Source organism: Nicotiana sylvestris, chromosome 1, assembly GCF_000393655.2.
Source record: "Nicotiana sylvestris chromosome 1, ASM39365v2, whole genome shotgun sequence".
Classification (NCBI taxonomy): Eukaryota; Viridiplantae; Streptophyta; class Magnoliopsida; order Solanales; family Solanaceae; genus Nicotiana; species Nicotiana sylvestris.
In genome coordinates, this window is record NC_091057.1 from 174,500,532 (window position 1) to 174,523,011 (window position 22,480).

Here is a 22,480-nt window from a genome sequence, read left to right on the forward strand (position 1 = left end):
CAACGGCCCTAATTCACCCTTTCCTTTTCTAATCCCCTAACCCCTCTAACCCTAACCCCATTTGCACAATAACGCCGCCTCTAAATCCTAAAACTATCTCAGACTCTCTCAAGGCTCTTCGGAACCCTAGCCTCCTCCCACCTTGTTCCACTGTGTTTTCACCGGAGTCCATGGCTTCTCAGGCCATGGACAGCCTATACTCACCTCCTCCGGCTCTTGCATGCCTGATGCTCGAAGGTTCGAGGCCAGACCTCGAAAGTCTTCACTCAGACCTTCACCGATTCGAAGATTCCGGCCTTGCTCCGGCATACCATGGTGTTTTAAGCCTGATTCTGACCTCTCCGACTCAGATCAGTGACCTTTTCAAAGCTTTTTCTAGGGTTCTTCTAAAACCCTAACCCGTCGAGGTTTTCCACAATTTTTCTTTTAGATTTGTTGTGTATCTATGCTCTACTTGAGTTTTCAAACGATTTCCCTAACTTTTCTTTCAAAAATTACTTTCCAAAGCCTCTTTTACCATCTAGGGTTTTCTGAAAATGCGTAAGTGTTTATCTGACTTTCTTCTCCTTTTCTTTTGTATGTATTTGCCTCTACTGTGTTCTTATGTTTTCCTTCTACCACGTATGTTCCTATACCGTGCTTTCTATATTCCGTTCTTGTATGTTCTGCTATTGTGTTTTCTACACTATGTCCTTGTATGTTTTTCTACTATGTTCTACTATTTTCTTCTACCATGTTCTGGTATGTTTCACCTACTGTATTCTTCTATCGTGTTCTTAAGTGCTATTACTATTTTTTCCTTCTAGTGAACTTTGTTTAAGCCTCTTCTAAAAGGATCTTCTTAAGCATGCTTCCTTCTACTGTTCTTATCAGTTTTTTCTCATCATGCTTCGAATTAGTTTCTTTACTCTGTTGCTTTGAACTCTTCTATTGTATTTACATGCTATCTATGAGTTCTGTTGCTATGAGAAGCATGTTAGAAGTTTCAGTTCTTTTCAGAAACCTCTGAACATGTTTCGATTCAACTGTTGGCCCTCTCATCTTTGCTTTATGGTTTGCCCGAACTGGGGTTATTATTTCAAAACCCCCAACTCTTTTAGATAAATTTCGAAGTTTCATATGATTCTGACCTTTTGATAAACTCTTCTAAACTCTGTTACTGGATTTTCCACTGATTTTACGATGGCATGACAATTTTTTCTTTCATACTTAACGTGTCTGTATGCTCTTTATATGTGATGAACCTTTCTGTAAAAGGGCTTTCCAACTTGTGATTGATTCAGAATCCCTTTTAATAGGTCTAATTGATTGCTACTGATTTTCCTTAAGTTAAAATCTTTCCTCTCTTTCTGACTTGGTTCATTGGTAATGTCGAATCCCTGATTCCTTGATTTACTAGGTACTAATTGATTTACTGTGTTCTTGTCTTATTTGGGCTAACCGTATATTTTAAAATTTTCTTTCCTTAGTTAAACCCCTATGTATTTGCCCCTAATTTCCTACTTCACACAAGATGTTTACTTGATTCTCTTTCCTTAACTGATTGTTGTCCATTACCGTTTGAGTTTGAACTCCTTAATTAAAGGAAGTTCTTATATTGATTGACTATAATTGATACATAGTTCCATAATTACTATGATTATTCCCTTACTCTCTACATATTTTCCAAGCTATAAATACTCGACTCTTTTTCTTTTCACCTTAACGGAATACACTTCAGAGCTTCACTTAATTCTCACAACCCCTTCTAAAACTTTCTGCACTTTGGCTTTCTCAAGACTTTTGCTTTCATTTGTTTTTCCTGAAACTGGTATGTCCTAGTTTTGATTCTAGCATCAACCCCAATGTGTTAACTTACAAGTTTTTATGTCTATGCCTACTTTACTGCTCTGTAGAATTCAACTTCTATGATAGTATGCTTATGTCTTGCTATCTGTTACTGCAATGAATCCCATTTCCCATACCCCTTTATGTGCTTGAGCTGTGGTTTAAGATATGTCAATACACAAAGTTATTGTCCATGAATTAAAATTGGATCCTTTGGATCCTAGACTCTTTCAATCTCCCATACCCTATTCCCTTAGGTGTGTTGAGTTGAGGTATAGCCTGGCAGCATCCAAGTTGTTGTCCAGGGCTAAACCTGACCTTCAATAGGTCCTAAATCTCTAATTTTTAGCTGATAGTCTGGTCAGGGGTATGCCAACACTCTTAATTGCTGGGCATGACCACCAGCCTGCCTTGGCATTCCCTAATTCCCCTCTATTGCACCTACACCTATTCCTAGAACCTTAAGTTCCGCCCCTCTCTTTTGAGCCTTGCTTTGGGACCTTGAGTTCCCTCTGAACTTGGACATTTGAGGGTTGGCCCTTCCACACTGCACTATAATCTAATTCTGCAATATATTTGGGGTGTAAGCACTGCCTGGAGTTCCTGAAACTCCTTGGATCTCTGAAACACCCCGGATGAGAGAAGGCTTTGGAATCTGATCTTTGGAAGTTGGTTTATTTCATATTTCAGACCTGGGGTCTGAATTAGGCTCTCCTTGGTTGGAATCTTTAATTTCTGATATATTTTTCTTATTCATTCTGGTCTGTAATAATCTTGTAATAAACATTTGGGGTCGGCTAGTGGAAAAGGGTAGGGATGCATGCAAGGGGTAGATACCATGTTCATAGGGAATTACTATACTTCCGAAATTCTGGACTCATATAGATACCATGTTCATAAGGATTACCATTTTTCTAAAGTTCTGTATTTTATAAATCACTGAAACTCTGCATTCTCATATAGATACCATGTTTATAGGATTTTCTGCATTCTCATATAAATACTATGTCTATAGGGTTTTCTGCAATTTCATAACAGATGCCATGCCTATAAGCCGATTCTAACTCTGCATCTTCATATAGACACCATGTCTATAGAACTTTCTGCATTCTGCATCCGTCATTAGGCAAACCTATTATAGGATTTAAATACCTAATCAATTGCGTGTAGACAACCTGTCAATAGGATTCCTGCATAAGCAATAACAGTGCTCAAATCAGTAACACCTAGAAAGCATGTCTATAGGAGCTGTTAACTGAACCTGAATTGTCAACTCGCTCATAAGCCTAAAATCAGTAGCAATAATGTTTAACGCCTGCAGATCTTATGTCCCTGTAATTGACAAATCTTTTTCTGCAATCAGTTTACTTCTTTATTTCTGAAACTAATAGATATCATGCCTATTGGTTCTGTTTAACGCCTAGGCAAGCCTTAGGGTAAAATTTTATAATTGCATCAGTTTTGATAATTACAACCAGCAGGCAGGCCTAATTCGGACTTCTTATCTGAAAATATGTGATAAATTAGTCACCCTTCCTACGTTAAGCTTAATACAGACCAAACCAGTATTTGTAAGTCATGTTAAATAATCTGCTGCTTTGAATGAGGAGGCCGACTTGAGCCTTAATTACTATTTGTTTCCCTTTTAACTGTTGTTTGTTATTGCTTGTCGCCTAGATTTTAATCCTTTTGAAAACTCCGCAAAAGCCTCCAACTCCCTCCCCTTTAGGATTAGTAGTCCCATATGCCTCCGGGACTGATAGGATTGGGACGGATAATAGCATGCTATAAGTAACGATATCATTTCGCGCTTTAACACCTTAACGGGGTGGGAAGGGTAGATATGGATATGATGACCGATGCGCTAATATCACGTGCGACCCCTCTTCTGAGGAGAGATTGCTGGGTATTGCATTGAAGTGATCCATATTAGTTATAAACTTAGGACCCCCTCCCTTTATTTGCTTTCATCTCTTCTTGTAAAACTATTCAAATCTTTTTTTTTCTGCCCTCTCTACTTACCTTCGAAAGTTTTCAACCTAATTGCAATGTTGTATGTAAGTCCTTATTTGAGTCTTGATTGTTTACTTGTAAAGTCACAATTGTAACATGGCCGGGAACCACACTAGTGGATCTTGAGGGGTGCCTAACACCTTCCTCTCGAGATAATTTCTAGCCCTTACCCGAACTCTGGTTTTCTAACTCAAACTCTTCTAAAAAAGTGTCCTAATGCACTATAATCATTAGGTGGCGACTCTTCAACTTCTAAAACCAACTCTCGAAAGGGAATAGAGTTGTCCTCCCAATGTCGTATACCCGATTTCTAACCCCCACGGTTAGAGAAAAAGGGGGCGTCGACAGGCCCGAGGGTGATTTTGACTTTTTGGGTAAAACTTTGGGAAAACTCATTTTCATGCATTGGGGTTGATTCATTTAGCACTTATTGATGTAATTAAGTAACTTGTGACTAGATTCGAGCGGATTGGTGGTGGAATCAAGGGGTAAAGCTATAATTGAGGCTTGAGTGGTGTTCAAAGCTTCGAGGTAAGTGTTTGGTCTAACCTTAGCTTGAAATATTAGGAGTTGAGTCTTATTTGCTACGTGCTAATTGTCGAGTACGACATATAGGCATGGTGACGAGTATCTATACGTTGGTGTCTGGCATGACCGTGAGTCTTTATATTGCGGATATTCTGATCTTGTTGTATCTTTCATGCCTTAATGATGATTTCTATATGTTGTAAAAATCATGTGAAAGAAATTGTGATCTTTGAACTTCGAGAAGCATTGGCTCAAGTGGTAATACGAATTGTGAAAGTATATGAGATAAATGGAACCCTTTGGAGCATTGGCTCAAGTGGTAAAGTAAGTTATAAAGTAAGAAGTGAAAGAAATAGAAAGAGTTATTGAATTGTTCCCTTACCGGTATGCTTGTCGCTTTGTTGATTATCTCCCTTGCCAGGATGTTGAGAATTATTGATGTTGTTCCCTTGCCGGAACTTAGTTGTTTAATTGTATTCCCTTGCTGGGATTTCTATTATTATTATTTTTTTAATCCATTGCCCCTTGTTTGTGATTATTGTTTGGGTGAGGAAAAGCGATAAAGCACAAAGGGTGATGCCGTGCATTGTTTGCTATTGTGAGGAAAGAGTATAAAGCACGAAGGGTGATGTCGTGCCATACAATGTACCATTTCGTACCGATATTCATTGATTATATTGTGAGGAAAGAGATTAAAAGCACGAAGGGTGATGCCGTGCACATTATTAAGATACGATTGATTTGGTGAGGACGAGAGTAAAAGCACGAAGGATGATGCCATGCATTTGTTGATTTTTGATTTCCTTGTTGATATCTGAGTTATGCTGTTTCTTTCATTACTTGTTGTTATTTGATTTATTTTAAGGTATTAGATTTATTTACCCTATTTGCCTTGTGATTGTTGTTTGGTTGAGGAAAAGCGTAAAGCACGAAGGGTGATGCCGTGTATTGTTTTGGTGAGAATGAGAGTAAAAGCACGAAGGGTGATGCCGTGCAAATTGTTGATTTCTGCTTTCTTGTTGATATTCTAGTTATGTTGTTTCCTCCTTTACTTGATGCCTTTCTATTCGGAACTATATTCACCCCTACAGCATGTTTCCCCTTCCCCTATTAACTGGTTATTCCTGTATCTCTTTTCCGCTGTGTGTGTATATATATATATATATATATATATATATATGAACTGCACAAGTTTATTTGGAGTCTAGTCCTAGCCTCGTCACTACTTCGTCGAGGTTAGGCTGGACACTTACCAGCACATGGGTTCGGTTGTGCTGATACTACACTCTGTGCTTTTTTGCACAGATCCAGGTCTTGGACAACAGCAGTAGCACAGGAGCCAGCCTTCAGTCCAGTAAGACACTGAGGTAGCCTTGCAGGCGTCCGCAGGCCCGGCGTCTCCTCTATCTTTTATTTCAGTTTGTTATTTCATGTTTCCGAGACAAACAGTTTATATTTTTATTTCAAACGGTTGTATTTAGTACTATTAGAAGTTCGTGAGTAATGTGACACCAGTTCTTGGGTAGAGGCATATGTTGATTTCCGCATTATTGTTCAGTTTCTTTAATTTACGTCTTCCGCTTATTTATTTAATTTTGTCGTTTTCATGCTATCACTGACAATTGTTAAAAGAAGTAATTTGTTAATGAAGTAGCAGTTAAGAATTGGCTTGCCTAGCTCACATTAGTAGGTGCCATCACGACTCCCGAGGGTGGGAAATTCGGGTCGTGACAACAAAATTTACCAGTGCATCATTTTGGGGCTGCATGATTCCTTCTGCATCCTCGTCATTGAAAGATAAAGTTCCTTCTGGTACGTAATTTCGAGTCTGTTTCTCCCTCGTGATTGATACTTTGGTGCGCTTTAACATTGGACCTTAAAGAACATTGACCCCTCCGATAATCATATGAATGGCGTGTTGAGGTTCTTCTTGCTCGTTTTGTTGACTGGAATCCTTGTTTCTAAAATAATTCTTGGCTAGGTCATTCATAAACTCCCGAAGATGCCCGTTGTTGAATAACTGAGCTACTTCTTCTCTCAATTGTCGACAGTCTTCCGTTCTGTGGCCATGGGTGCCATGATATTTGCACATTTGGTTGGGATCTCTTTGGGCTGGATCGGTCTGTAGAGGTCGAGGCCATCTGGTATCTTTGATGTGTTTGATAGCTGACAATATGGCGGATGCATCAACATTAAAGTTGTATTCTGATAATCTAGGTGCTTCTTTGGGTCCAATAGGCTTGTCGAAGCTATTCTTGCTCATGAGCCCTCAAGAGCTCTGGCCTCGATCATTTCTCCTTTCATTTCATACAGGATTTTGCCTAGATTCGATGCTACTACAATCTCCACTATATGGATGATATCGATCTCTATTCGTCCTCGGTTCTCGATCAATATCCCTCTTGATTCTGTTGACGGGTCTAATAGGATAAACGGACCCGGAAGGAGCCCCAAGTTGATCGTCTTAGACCCTGATCTTCGATTGATACCGATTATGCACATCGGACCAAGTAACAGTCGGGTACTCTATCAAATTTTGCTTCAACTGCTATGAAGCCACCGAGCTTCGAACATTGAGTCCTTGGGCGAAAGCTTGAACAATCCAATCATCGGCGACCGGTGGCAGGTCCATCCGTTCCATTTGGAAACGAGACCCAAATTCTCGGAGTATTTTGTTGTCCTTCTGCCTTACCTTTAAAAGGTTTGATTTTTTGGTTTCAACCTTGATGGCTCCGGCATGTGCCTTTTTGAAGGAATCTGCAAACATAGCAAATGAGTCAACAGAATTCGGTGGTAAATTGTGGTATCATATCAGAGTCCCCTTTGACAGGGTCTCTCTGAATCTTTTTAGCAAGACTGATTCGATCTCCTCATCCTCTAGATCATTCCCTTTGATAGCACATGTGTAAGAGGTGACATGCTTGTTCAGATCGCCGTTGTATTTAGGAATCTCGGGCATTCGGAACTTCTTCGAGATCGGCTTGGGAGCCGCGCTCGGGAGGAAGGCTTTTGCATGAACTTTTTGGTGTCCAGACCCTTCAATATCGGTGGTGCCCCTGGATTTGATCGACCCTCGAGTTATAAGTTTTCACTTTCTTATCGTTTGCCCCGATCTTCTTTTCCCCTGACTCGATTCGTTTTGTCAACTCTTCGAGCATTTTTATGATTGTAGGGTCGGTCCCTGATTCTTTCTCGTTCGATTTCCTTGAAGCTGATTCAACCCTGTGGACAACTTCCTGGGATGGCTCGTGCTCGATCCTTCCCAGTGGGCGATTCTGGTTTTGGAGCTGGGCTATCGCTGCTTGTTGAGCCTACAACATTTCGAAGATTACCTGCAGACTGATCCTGCCCTCTTCACCACCATGTATGCTTTGAGCGGCTGATTGAACATCCCTATGGATGCTTCCCTCGGGATCGACGATCAAATTTGCATTGATGGCTATGTGTGAGCTGATGTCAACTGGATCTATAGCCGGAACTCCACCGAGATCAACCACGGGTACGTCATTCCCTGGTGCTATGTTATCATTCTCACCGTGGTGGCCGAAATCATTGTCAACGTGAAGGGGTTCCGACTGTGAGTTCGACATTTTGGTCCTGGAATCAAAGATACTCCAAAGAACAAGCGTAAAATAGTATGTGTTATAAAAGTTTGTACCAAATAATCACTATTATCCTTAGTCCCACGGTGGGCGCCAAACTATTTACCCTAAAATCAAATAACAATTGAATTTATACATGGTTTTAAGTATACGTGATATAACTTGGTACAAATTAAGAGAACAAATTAATATTGAAATTGACGATAAAAGAATAAATGCAAATCACACGAAAGAATAACCTTGGCCCTCGAGTTCGATCACCCTTGAACCAAAGATGTTTCAATTGACGTATTGCTTTATATTGCATAAATGTGATGATTTTACAAATGATCAGACCCCCTTTAGGGAAGTCCTACTCTTGATACAGTTCTATATGAAGTAAGAAATCTCATGATTAGCTAATTAATCGGTCCATCCTTGATGCATGCCAAGATTTTCGCCATGATCTATAATCGATCGCGGATATCTCATCCTTTTTATTTGGCTTGGCAAATTTCCCTCGATCTCGTCTGATCTCTATTTAGTTTGGTCCTGGGGTCGATATAACCTCGCACCTTGGTTCGGTATAATTCGAGGTCGAACCTTAACCTATCATATTCCAGTCTCGATTAGTCACATAAGGGGCGAGCTCGATTTTGACCGTATATAATAATGAATGAGTTCATTATTCAGATGATCACTCAACTATTCAAAATTAGCTAGCAAAGTCATGTTTCCTTTGTTTGTAATAGAAAAACTTAACTGTTCTACAATACTCACAAGGTCACTCAACAAGATTTCTCAAACTTTTGGTGACCAAAAATATTTTCTACCCTTTAAATTTATAAACCTTTATTTTTTTCTAATACTTTCTTAATATTATAATTTTTTTCTCTTTTACTCTCTCTCTATATATATATGTTATAAACTTACCTATAGAATAATTAAATCTTTAATATAAAGTAAAAAAATGAGAAAATAATATTCATGCCTATATAATGTTGGAACAAAATAATTAAGCAAAATTTTCAAGCACATATAATGTATATTATAAACATACCTCTATCCTAAATAATTATTTTTTTTATAACATACATGAACTATGTCCTTTAAAAGCTTTTATTCTCTTTCATTCTTAATTATGTAAATAAAATTTTGCGTTTTTGTTGTTATTATCAAAATTATTGATACGGAAAATTATTCTAATTAAATTTCTTACTGTGCTCAAATACTTTATTTATCAATTTCATGTGCTTAAATTCTTATTTTATAACTCAAACAAAAATTTTAATATAATATTTGTATGACTTCTTAAAAATTACTCATTGTAACATGGTACACGCGCAATACGTGTATGTTAAGACTAGTTAGATAATAATAATTTAAATAGAGAGTAAAGGGATTGAGTTAATTCAGTAGCATTTGACAGATTGGGCCTAATCTATATAAATATATATAGCTGCGATTCTCTATGACCAACATTCCTATTTTTCGTTTATCTTCTTTTTTTGACATTTTCCCTCTCATATGGTTCAAAATTCTCTTTTTATTGTCAACAGACTTTACATATTCACACTACTTTCAGCAATTGATATGATTTTTATTTGTCTTAATAACCAGTTGAAGCCTCTATTAATTAGAATGTCACTCCCACTACGTTTCAGCAATCTAGAAGCATTTATTTGCCTTAAAGTTTAAAATTTATAAGTTATATATATTGAAACTCTATTTAGAATGTCAAAAGCATAAAGTGATAAACTCATTATAATTTCATAGACTGTCAATATGCTTGTGTTCAATATTCTTTGTTTTCATTCCTTTTGGGTTTTAATCTGTTTCTTATTCCTCCTTTCACTCCCTTTTGGATTTCACATACCGTAAAACATGACAAGAGCAAGTTCTCCACTTATCCCCCTTCTCTCTCTTTTAATATAATATATTCTATCTTTAATTTAATGTTTTTCCTTTGAATTCTATATCGAATCATGATTCATGTTGGCGATATTTAGTTAGTTAGATGTCTATTATCATTATTATAGATTTCTTTTATTTTTGATGGTTTCCTTGGGCTTTTAGTGATAGTCGTACATTATAGAATCTATATCTATATCTATATATATAATAAAGTTGGGAATAATAGTGATGACTCTTAGACCAAGAAATCTATTTATATTTTTTCTCCTTTTTTTTACTTTTTTTTATTATATCAAATTCAATTGTTTAGGCCTCTTCAATGACTTAATTCCATGTTCTAGCAACCTTAAGTATGCAAAACTATACCAGTTATTATTTTCAGTTTTCTAATCATTAAATTGAATTGAATGACACAATAAAAGAAAAAGAACTGATTGATCCCTCAGGTCTCTTATGTTACGAATTTGGCTATCTAATTCCTTTCAAGTATATATATATATATATATATATTGTGGAGCAATTACTTTTTCTTCACCTCTTGTGTTCTCCGTAGCTCTTTTTCTCGGGTTTGTTTTGCTCTAATAAACATGAATTTTTTTTGAGTTGTGTTTCATGAATAATTTTGTATTGTTTCTCTTTATTTTAAATTTTACTTCGTGATTGCGCATTCTTCGGTCCTCAAGCACATCATTAGATTCATAAAAGATGGAGTACGCTGTTTACAAATCTCTTTTTTTCTCTCTTTTAGACGAGCCAACATTTCATATTGGTATTTTCTTGAAGCATAAATTTGGCATTGAGATGATATTGCTTGTGCTCTCAAGATTCTTAGAAAATATTATCTGAATGTAGGTGAAGCAAAAGCAGACAAGCAGATTTACAACATAAAGGTATGTTTGATAGATAGCTTGCATGCGAAAAACTTTCATCACTATGTTCTAAAAATCAGAAATGCATGTTATCTGAATTAACATTTTTTAGTCTACACGTTACAAAACTAATTTACGTATACTTTTGTAGATTTTTGAAGAATTTAGAATGTGCCTGTTTTTAGAAGTTTATAACAGTACTAAGAAAAGCTAAAGGTTACTTGAAATAATCTTCTGAAATAAATTACATATATATAAGTGTTTTTAAGAAATCAAACACGTGATGATTAATTTTGAGAATAAAATTTTGATAGGTAGTGTCATATTAAATGTGTCGCCAACTTTACGTTAAACATCTTATAATATGAATGTTCTTTGCTCATATACTATTTTGTATATCTATAATAACAGTTCTTCGTTTAAATTTAGTTAAAACAAATTTAGTTTTCAAACCAAGCAATATAGTTAATAGTTATTGAAGAACTTGCTCCAATCCAAACACAATTAAAGTGTATAAGTTTAAATATACATGTATAGAATTACATATGCCTCCAGAAAATAATAATGTTGTTTTCATTTAGCTAACTCAATAAATAAAGAAATATATCCTTTAATGTTTTCAAATGACTTATTATGATTTATAAATACTTATGTTGGAATATCTCATAAAAATTACTATTATTATTATCGTGACCTAATATTGAAATAAAACACAAAAATACTTTTATCATAATTCTTTACAAATTTATCAAATAAAATAAATTAAAAATTAATTCTTTTGGTCTTTGAGAATATGTGATACAAAATTGATAGCGGAAATATAAAGTTTAAAGAATAACTAATGTTAAATAAATATTTGACAATAATTAACTTAATATTAAAAAATATACCGAGTTTATAGTACATTTTTCCTTCTACTATTTTATTTCTAATTGCTTCAAATTTCTATTTTTTACCAATTTGAATCTTAATTTGAATTTCTTTCACCGCTAATCTTCTTATGAAAAAATATTATTTACCTTAAGGATTTTGTCAATGGAACAAATAGTTCTATTATACAATAAATTTGAAAAATATTTGAACTGGAGCATCTAATGAGTTCTATTATGTTGATTAATTTTTGGATATTAAAGTTCTATATAATTTTATATATCTTAAACAAATTATCTAATAGTTTTATGTGTTATTTTAACATTGCGTACTTATTGATACGGGTAAAATTATCTTTTCTTATAAAAAGCAACTTTTATTGTGGTGTATGACTTTTGAGAAGCAAATGAATAGTTACTGACTTTTTTATCCTAAAATAAAGAAAAGTAATTTTGCTAGGTAAATTCATCAAGTTGAATGACTATTTGAGAAATTAACTCCAGGTTTATGCAAATTTTATCTTGATACTGATTTTTTCTAAAAAGAACATAATAATAATATTTTTCTATACTGCGAAGCGCGGACAAATTTAATAGTCATGAGAATCATTTCAGTCATCAATATGGTGGGCAAACAAATGTGAATGGCAAGAAATTTACAGGTAGAGGTTTCAAGTATCTTTCTTTGAGTTCTTTCTTTCATGTGATGTATAACTATAGGGGTAGAAGTATCTCGAATTGAGAATTTCAATATATTGATGTGCAGTGAGTTTATGTTAAACTTGAGTGAAATATTCAATGTGTTTTTAGGAATATCATTTGGGTTGCTTACAAATGGATTGTATTTGCAATAATGAGAGAAGAGTGTCACGTGAAGAGAGATTCTTCGGAATCAAAATATGACGAGGAACAAAATATAACAAAAGCTCAAAAACTACTTATATATAAATATTCATAATAACTCTAGAACTTTGATAATAATTAAAAACAAGTACATATAGATTTTGTGTCTATTCTAAAATCGCAAGCTCTTTAATTTGATCGAGGGAGAGATACAGGCTTTTTTGTTGTGCATTTGAAGTATTTTTTTCTAAGTTTTCCAATTTTTATTATTAGGAGTTTGCATTTTTAGTTTATTGATTGTATTTTTAGTTTATTTGGTTTATTTTACTGAAAAAATATTTATTTTATTGTAATTTACTATAATGTTAGAAGATTTTCTTTTCAATTGAGCATTATTGTTTGATAATACTTTCAAAATTATACTATAAGTCTATAACGGTAGTGCTGTTGCTTCCGCGTCATACATAGAAATTTGTATCTATTAATTATGGTTGGAATTATAATACGTCATAATAATAGGTTATATTTAACTTAAATTTTCTAAAAAATCATAGTACATGATCACTAATTAAATATTCTGGTTTAGAATGTGGAAACCAGTTACTGAAAAAGGTTTTATCCTTTTTATTCTATAAGATAGTAAATTCGTGAATATTTTCATTGGATACAAAAAGAGAATTGTTATTGTGGTACACTACTAGAAATCCGGAAAAAAAGCGACCAAAGTTGGTTGCTTACAGGTCAAAAAGCGGCCAAAAAGCGTTCAAACAGGTCTGGTCGCTATTTTGCTGGTCCCTGTATATTAGGGACTAATGTTGGTCGCTAATTTGGTCTCTAAGGTAAAAGGACCAAATATTCCGGGTAAACAATATACCGACCAACTTTGGTCGCTTTAATATTATAATAATATAAATTCAGCGACCAAAGTTGGTCTCTATATTTAAATTACGTTTTTTATTTATTATTAATCAAAATATAGCGACCAACTTTGGTCGGTAAACCAAATATTATATTTTAAAATCTGGAAAATAGCGACCAAAATTGGTCGCTAATTTCTAGAATTTAATTATTTTTTAAACATAGGCGACCAAAATTGGTCGCTATTTTCCAGATATTTTTTTTTTAATAGAATAGCGACCAAAGTTGGTCGCTTTTTAAAAAATCTGGGTTAATTAGCGACCAAAGTTGGTCGCTTTTTAAGAAATCTGGGTTAATTAGCGACCAACCTTGGTCGCTATTGCCCAGAAAATATTTTTTTTAAATAGAAAAGCGACCAACAAGCGACCAAAGTTGGTCGCTTTTCTGGGTTAATTCAGGTATTTTTCTTGCTTCCGTATTATAAATAGAAACTTATATAGTTATACGCCTATTTATTCATCACGCTTGGGATTATTCTTTCCATAATATACAATGAAGAATGTTATACTTGGGAGTTGGGATATCGAGTGCATTTAATTTTTTCTGAGAGTTGTTTAGCTTTTTTATGAGCTTTTCAAAGTTGTTTTGTTTATGGGTCAAAATCATGAGAAATTTTTAAAGTGATTGTCTATGTGTAATTACCACAGATATTTCTTTGGAATTCTTTGTAAAACCTCCTAATCATTATAACCACATGTAATTTCTACATTTTCTTATGCATCTGGTGGTTTGTTTTGCTTTTTTGGTCCCCAATATGAGCTAAATAATATTGATATGCTTAAGGTATTAGATTTGCGAAAAATGGAATATGATTTTTAATTTTGAGTTAGCATATCATTACAGATGAGTGATTGTGATAACTAAATTTTACAAGATATAGAATTCGATCATTATAGGAAAAAAGGATTGGATAATTAGGTTAGGCGTAATTTTTTATAGATAAGAAGGAAACATAAGTATTTTTATGTTTCTTCTTTCTTTACATCTACAATTTTATAATACCATTTAACAAATTCATAGATATTTTCTAAACTCGCGCGAAGTACGGATAAATTTACTAGTTTGCTATAAATCAGCGGTCCAACTATAATTTATCCGGTTCAAGATTCAAATGATGACACATGAATCAAAAAATATCCTCCTACAATTTGCAATTTGAGATTGCAAACTATTTTTATATTTTTATTTATTTTTTAGTCGTGACTACTAATAATGTTTTTTTAAAAATGAGGTGTTAGCCATCAAGATTTAGCATATCCTGCCTTCATCTTAGTAAAATTTATATTTTCTTAATAATAATCTTATAGTTACTATAAAATGCATAATATAATAAAACAAACAAAATACAAAATGGTATTTCCTCAATAGAAATTTATTTGTCTTAATCTGACTTGATCTATCAAGTTTTTGTCAGTTTCCTACTTAGATTATTCGGTGTTTCTAAAACTCCCTAAAGTACATTACCCTTTATATTAAAAGACTCCTCGTTGCATTCTTAGAGGTGCGTCTAGTACACGCTCCGAATTGCCTAAAAGAGGTGCCATGTAGCATTACATGTAGCTATTTAACTCAGCCTAAAACCTGCCTAGACTATTACTTTTTTGTCAGTTACCTACTTAAACTATACGGTGTTCCCAAAACCCCCTTGAACTATATTACCCTATATAATAAAACCTCGTATTAGACTTTTAAAGGTACGTCTGTCTAACTATATTAACTTATGGTTTGTAAAAAGATTTTTTTACACAGTTTACTCATGATGTATTGCTCTCGAATGATTGACTAATTCTAAGATTTTTGGCCAAAATAATATCTAATGTACTATGTTAATTTTAGGTTTAATTGTGATTGTGCTTTATGCTATACTCCAATTGGTAAGTCCTTATTTATAGCCGCTTTGTAGCACAGTTAAAATATAAATAAAGGCCTATATTGTTGTGTTTCTTAAAAGTCATTTTGTATTACATAAAAAAAGATTACACAAAATAAATTTCACAAATAAAAAATCAATTGCCCAGCAATTACATTATCTAATTCCAGATTACATAAAGAAGACTCAAGAGATTCAACTTTATTCTTTACAAGGTGTTGAGTTTAATAAGAAAATTTAAATTGATATTCTTTCAACAATATGTGTAAGACATAAAAGAAGACTAAAACAAGAAAGCGAATAAATAATTTCAAAGGAAATAATAGAGGGAAATTTTTTTCCAGAGGAAACCCATATGGAAAACTGAAGAAAAAAGGTTTAAAAAATGAAGAATAAGGTGAAAAACAAAAAAGAAAGGTAAAAAAGTAATAAAGAATGGTGAAAATGAGGAAGAGAGATGGATATAACCGAAATAAGGAGAATATTTATTTAAAAAATAAATTTGATAGAGGGTTAGGCTAATTACTCATTATTTTCTATTAGATGAACCATTTTGATGGCTTCTTTCAGCTACCACCCGCTTCCAAGTGAGTATCTACACATGTTATGCCAGGTGAGCAACAAGAGGTTTTTAATACGAGTGGTAATATAGTTCGGGGAATTTTGGGGACACCGAACAGTTTAAGTAGGAAACTGACAAAAATGTGATAGTTTAAGAGGGTTTTACATCTTGCTTGGATGGTTGTTACGCATCGTTTCATAATGTTTCGTATCGTACTATATTGTATTGTACTGTATCGTTTGATAAATATTATGTTTGGATAGATTGTGTCGTTTGTCATCGTTTCATGATATCACGCAACAGCAATATGAAGAATAAACTTGCAATATTATAAAGAAAAATTATGATACAAGGTAAAATTACTATATAAAAAAGTAGGGTAAATGATAAAATAAAATAATTTAATAATAATAAAGGGTGAGATTGAGAGAAAAAGACAAGGTAACGACGCGACCACACCAAATCGGTCGTTACATAAAGTGACACATTTCGTCGTTATGTAACGACGGATTTAACGATACGATACAATAAAATTTAAGTAACAATCAAAATAAATATTGTATTTAAAGTAACAATACGATACGATACAATGAGTAACAACCATCCAAACAAGCTGTTAGGGTATTAACTCTTTTATTAATATTATTATATCGCATAAGTAGACTTGATCGGAAGAATTACACTGAGATATAGTGATTAAGAGACGCAAAGAAAAAGAGAAAAAAACTCTAAGCAAAATGTGAACCTCGCAAATCACTCGATTATGAATGAAATTACAACCACTGTGAAATTGTAACACTAATCTTACACTCCCTGAATATAATTAAACAAACAAAATACAAAAAATAATATTTCGTTAATACCTATTTGTTTGTCTTAATCTGACTTGATAGGACAGAAGTTTTAAAGTGATTTATATATTTTATTAAATATTATTATATTGCGTAAGTATACTTGATCGAGTGAATTACACTAGAATGTAGCGATGAAGAGACGCAAAAAAAAAAAAAAAAAAAAAACTAAAAAACTATAAGCAAAATGTGAACTTGCAAATCACTTGACTACGAATGAAATTACAACCACTTTGAAATTGTAACACTAATCTTACACTCCCTGTTTTATTAGAAGTATCTTTTTTTAATTCCTGGATTTATTAGGAGTATCTATTTATTTAATTTTAGATGAAATTATAAGGGGAAGAAGAGGAAAAAAATATAGTACTATATAGAAAAAGGACCGTTGCGAGCGAAAGGATCGGTTGTAACGGATAGTTTCCTTCAAAAGCTATACCAAGAGTCTCTGCCCAACAATTTCTTCACTCCCTCTTTCTTTAGAAATCAATTCATATTCAAGAAACGCCCTAATTTCTCTGTCTCTGTGCTCTATAGATTTCAGCGCTTGATAATAGTGCAAATTCTCGCGGCCATTTGATCAATTACTTTGTTTACTTCTACAAGCATTGTAAAGATATTATTTCCATTAACTTAATTATTCTGGAGAATGGATTTGGGTTGTTTTGATATGGGTTGCATTGAAAAGAAGCCGATGAATCACACTGTTTCTACTTCGGAGAACAGTCCCTCCGCTTCTACAACGGCTACTTCCAAACTCGGAAAGGTACCACCCATTCCCATTTTTTTCCAGCTCTTAGAAATTAATTTATTTTCTCAAATTTCCTTTTTTTTTTTTTTTTTTTTTTTATAGTTGGGTCTTTTCTGATTTTGTGAGGTTTTCCATAACCCTTGTTCTAATTAGGAAGAAAGATTTAGTTTGGACCCCCCCCCCCCCCCAGGTAATCTTGATTCTAATCTATCGTTAGCCACTTGGTTAAAAAATGTGATTTTGCATGTGGGTATAACGGTAATGACGAAACTTAACTCTTCGTTAGGATTGAGCATAAGTGGAAAAAAAGTCAATTGTTAAGTAGGATTCATGAAAATGTAAGTTTAGGCATAATGGCATATAGTATGATATATCAGGTCTTCACTTTAAAAGGTGTATTTTCCATTATTTCATTATGTTCTTGTTTTTGAGGAGTGCACAACAACAGAATCAAAGAAAGTGGCCAAATGAAAATATTTGCTTTAAAAACTTCATTATTAGATATCCACTTAGGTTGGTGTTTTCCAATTTTGGTTTTTTCATTTGGTTGTTTATGCATAGTGCAGATTAAGGCAATGAAAGAAACTGGTCAGTCAAATGTAGTTACTACTTTTAAACAAAATCACATGAATGGTCACTTTGATTGGTATATTTCCAACTTTGGTATTTTCATTTTCATGTTTCGGATAGTGCAGAACAAGGCAATCAAAGAGGGCTCCCTGTCGAATTTAGTTGCATTGAAATTTTTTCTCAGATGTTCGCTTTGTTTGGTGTTTGTTCAGTTTCGGTTTTTCATTTTTTTGTTTTGGAATTGTGCAGACTAAGACAACGAAAGAAGGTGGCCAATCAAATTTAGTTTCTTTAAACAAATCTGCATCACAAATTAGAAAGCCCCCTCATCGCAAAACTTCGCCTATAAATTGGTTCCCTCGCAAGAAAGTGGATTCCTATTTGAAGAGAAAAATAAAAATGCTCCAGGTATATTTATATGCCTATGCATTCTTTTTACCGTCAATATACAGATGTGTACTAATAGTGTTTTGGCCTGTTACGTAATTTCAGGAAGTGGATGGAATGAACTCAACCCTTGACGAGACTTTGGGGGATGCTAATCCCCACTATTGTAGAGTTTTGAGGGAAAAAATTGCAGTAAGAGAAGCTGCTCAAAGAGCTGTAGAAGCTCGTAAGGCTGCACTTGTGGAAGCATCATGGTGCCGAATACTTCAAGCAGCAAGGTGAGCTTTTTAATATTCACATACGCGTAGTTGTTGTTACACTTGCGTTTGATCCGGGGATTGAGGCTCCAAAAACGGTTCTTCCTGATACTATATCTGAAGTAGTTGTTTCAATTCCTTAAGGATATGCAACTGAAACAAGTTCTTGCTAATGGGAAAAAAGGGGGGGTTAGAACATGGGGGCTATTCTTATTTTATCGGAGGGGTTAGTAGTGTTTTTGGTTAGTAGGTAATCGTGTGTTTTCCTTGTCCAACCCAGTAGTATTAGGATTAGTCTTGTACTTTCTTATTTTTCGAGATTTTCTATTACTGCATGTAGTTTCTTTCGCTTTGGTTTTCTTGTTATCTTGCTGATGTTATGGTCTGTTGCTACTGCTTCTTTTTGCATCTTTCCTTGTGCCGAGGGTCTATCGGAAACAACCTCTCTACCTTCTTAAAATAGTGTACGCAGACTCCACTCATGGGATTACACTTGGTTTGTTGTTGTTGTTGTTTGAATTAGCGACTCCTTATCGTATTTTATTCTGGTTAGAGATTTGTATATCTGTATGAGAATAAGTTGGAATTTCAGTAAATTGATTTGCTGATTATTTGGTATTGGAGTGAAATGTGCAAATTGGATACATAAAATTAATATAGCCAATCCTAACTTGTTTGTGATCGAGACGTTGTTGAATGATTGAAAAAGAACTTACCTTTTTGGTATCTGCCATACAGGATTGATTGTAAAGAAGCAGAACAACTGCTGATAAAGGCAGAAAAATTTTCTGCAGAAGCTTTTGAAGCTGCAACAGCTATTGGAGTAATCTTGTATGACATTCCTGATTGCTCACAGAAGCATTACAAAATAGAAAAGTCGCCGGCAAAAGGAGGAGGACCCACCACTCATACAGTTAGAACATCTTTTGAAACTGCATTTGAGGTAGATAAACAAGTAGCAACTGCACTTAAGGCTGCCCTTCTTAAACTTGCTAATTGCCCTTCCATGAACAAAGATGAAGTCAAGGAACTGCTGCACAGAATAAGTCAGAACCCTGAAACAGACGATAATCATCAAGAACTGTCTGAGTTCTCTTCAGAATGTGAATCAGATACAGCTTCTGAATTTGAGAGCCTTTGTTCTGAAGTCACAGATTCAGAGACAAAATCCGTGCAAAGGAAATATAAAAAGAGGCAAGCATGTGAAAAGTTTAATATGCCAAATCTTGTGGAAATGATGCTGGAAAGACTTAGATGTTTGCAAGAAGATGAACTTGCATCTCTTGCCACTATAGTTGCAACGTGTGGGTTGAACGCTGCTCTAGCTGAAGCAGAAAAGAGCAAACCGCATGTTTCAGGGTCCGCTGCTGATGACAAATCAGAATTATCCATTGGAGAAGGAGCAGTTGACGGGTATACTTTGGATGGGAAGACAAGCAGGACAAATGAGGAACTTCCGAGCCTCGATAAGTTTCTGGTGAAGCGGTTAACAAGACTTGAAAGGGAGGTATTAGAAGCCAAAAATGCTAGGAGTGAAGCTGCGGAAAAAAGTGAACAAACGCGAGATAAATCTGGTAATAAAGTGGTTCATGATTCAGGCCATGATCTGGCAAGTATTCTCAAGAAGCCTTCTTCAAAATTTAAAAAGGAAATTGAAGAGGCCAAGAACAACTCCGAAGTGTTGTTAAAAAGCAAGTGTAAAGCTTCAAATAGCAATGTGCATTCATCTGAGGTTCCTGACTTTGGCAGTGTGCTCGTTAAGCACTCCTCTAAGCTTGAGAAAGAGATTGAAGAGGCTAAGAGGAAAATTGGTGAAATAGAGGGCAATAATTCAAACAGATTGGGTACTGTGGCAATTGGTCGAAAAAAGGAACATGAAATGGAAGTTCCTAGACTAGAAGATTATCTGGTGAAACATATGACAAGACTTGAAAAGGAAGTTCAAGAAGCAAAAAATAGGAAAAACACTGCAGAACCGATTGCCAATGCGTCTGAAACTACCTCATTGGTAGGAAAAGAAAATGTTGACCAGAACGTAAATCATGATACCAATACAGATGGAAATCCTTGTAATGGAGAACAACCATTAAAGCCAGCAGGCACATTATCAATCGAAGATGAAAACAAAGAAGCAGCGGATAGTTTGGACAAGATCCTAGTAAAGCCAGTTCATCGTTTGCAAAGGCTTAAAATGCAAGAATCATCCACAAGAAGTGACTACGTTGCACAGAGGCGTCAAAGAAAGATTGAAGCTAATGGTGCAACAGATTGCGAAAGTTTGGATAAGATTTTAGTGAAGCACGTCTCGAAGCTTGAAAAAGAGAAAATGTCTCTTCATGCAAAGGAAGACAATTGGATGAATGTAAAGAAGAGGGACACGATTGGTAAACAAATGGAGAACAGTGAAGGCAGTTTGGATCAGATTTTGGTGAAACACAAGTCTAGACTTGAGAGAGAAAAGATGGCCGCTGTTAAGCAGGAGGATGATGATCAGATAAGACATTCAGTTACTCGGAAAGAGACGAGGGAGAGAGAGTTGCAAGAAGCTTGGGGAGGCTTAAGTCTTGGGAACTCTATGCGTCCTCATATGTCTAGACTTCAGCGGGACAAGGCAAGTGCACTGTTCTTTATTCATTATATAGTGCACTTTTATAATCAATCCAAAACTGCCTCCTATGACATTTTCATGTTCTTTCTGTAGGCTGCCTGGCAAAAGGCTGAAGAAGAGGAGAGGATGAGAACTGTGGAGGAAGTATGAAAATCTGAGCCATTTCACTTTCTTAGAATTATGCTTGTGCGACAGATTGAAGAATCTATGATCTGTTTTAGATTAGAAATTTCGTAAATTCTTTGTTTTTCTTCTCCCATGCTTTCGTACATTCTCGTATAGTGGTCTCGTGCTAGATCTTTTTTGGTTCTTTTTTGAGGTCAATGCAGTTAGAATGCTTACTTTGTTTTGCTTCAGAATGTGTCACTGAAGGTTACAATTTAAAGAAGAGTGGTGCAAATCTGTACAGAACTGTGATTTTGCCTAAATTCCTTTTCTGTTTTGTTTATGAATGAGCTGTAAAACCAGTAGAGATGTTTGTCTTCATCAGTTGGGAGTAACTAACCTGCTTTTATTGAATTTGTAAACTTGAATGAGTTGAACTTGGCTGAATTTGACGTGTGCCTTGCATCACCTTTTTTGTAACACTTGTTCACTTTCTATTGAGAATCAAGCCGTTATGTCCAGAGGCGGATGTCGTGCATCGTTGACGGGTTCAATTGAACTCATAACTTTTGACGCGGAGTAAAAAATTTATATGTAAAAGTTTATTAAAATTGTAAAAATAGTAGATACGAACTCATAACCTTAAATATATAATGAGTTCAAAGCTAAAAACTTTAAAAGTTGAATCCATAGGATTTAAATCTTGGATGCGCTCTGGCGTCAGCTTCCTCACCAGTGACATGTTAAGGCCTAATATCAGAAATTATTGCATTTTCCCGGATAGTGTAAGTAATTACACACATAAAGGATAAAAAGAAAAAAAAGGGCAGCTCGGTGCACTAAGCTCCCGCTATGCGCGGGGAAAAAAATTTGGCCGTATCTTATGTAGGCATTCTACTATAATAAAGTTGAAGTAAACCTAAAAATCATGTCTTGGAAAAAAAATCATGTAAAGGAAATTTTCTCAAAGAACCTGCAATACGAACTAGTGAGATTAAGTCTTAGTTGTTTATACACTTACGAAGTATGATGTTTGGCAAGAGCCATTTAGTCTAATTATACGCTTGTAGTTAGTGTAGGAAGAATGTCAGAATTCTTTTAACTTTTAATTTTTAGAGAACAAATATTGTGGAATAAATATAGAAGATTTATATAAT

General features: G+C 34.6%; 1 protein-coding gene across 1 annotated transcript; it reads left to right on the plus strand.

Moving 5' to 3' along the window:
- The first annotated feature begins 17,070 nt into the window (after nt 1-17,070).
- Nucleotides 17,071-21,702, plus strand: LOC104210722 (uncharacterized). Its single transcript, XM_009759687.2, has 5 exons — nt 17,071-17,411; nt 18,216-18,374; nt 18,459-18,631; nt 19,349-21,221; nt 21,312-21,702. The coding sequence occupies exons 1-5, from the start codon at nt 17,295-17,297 to the stop codon at nt 21,366-21,368; spliced, it is 2,379 nt and encodes a 792-aa protein (XP_009757989.1). The 5' UTR covers nt 17,071-17,294; the 3' UTR covers nt 21,369-21,702.
- Nucleotides 21,703-22,480: the final 778 nt, after the last annotated feature.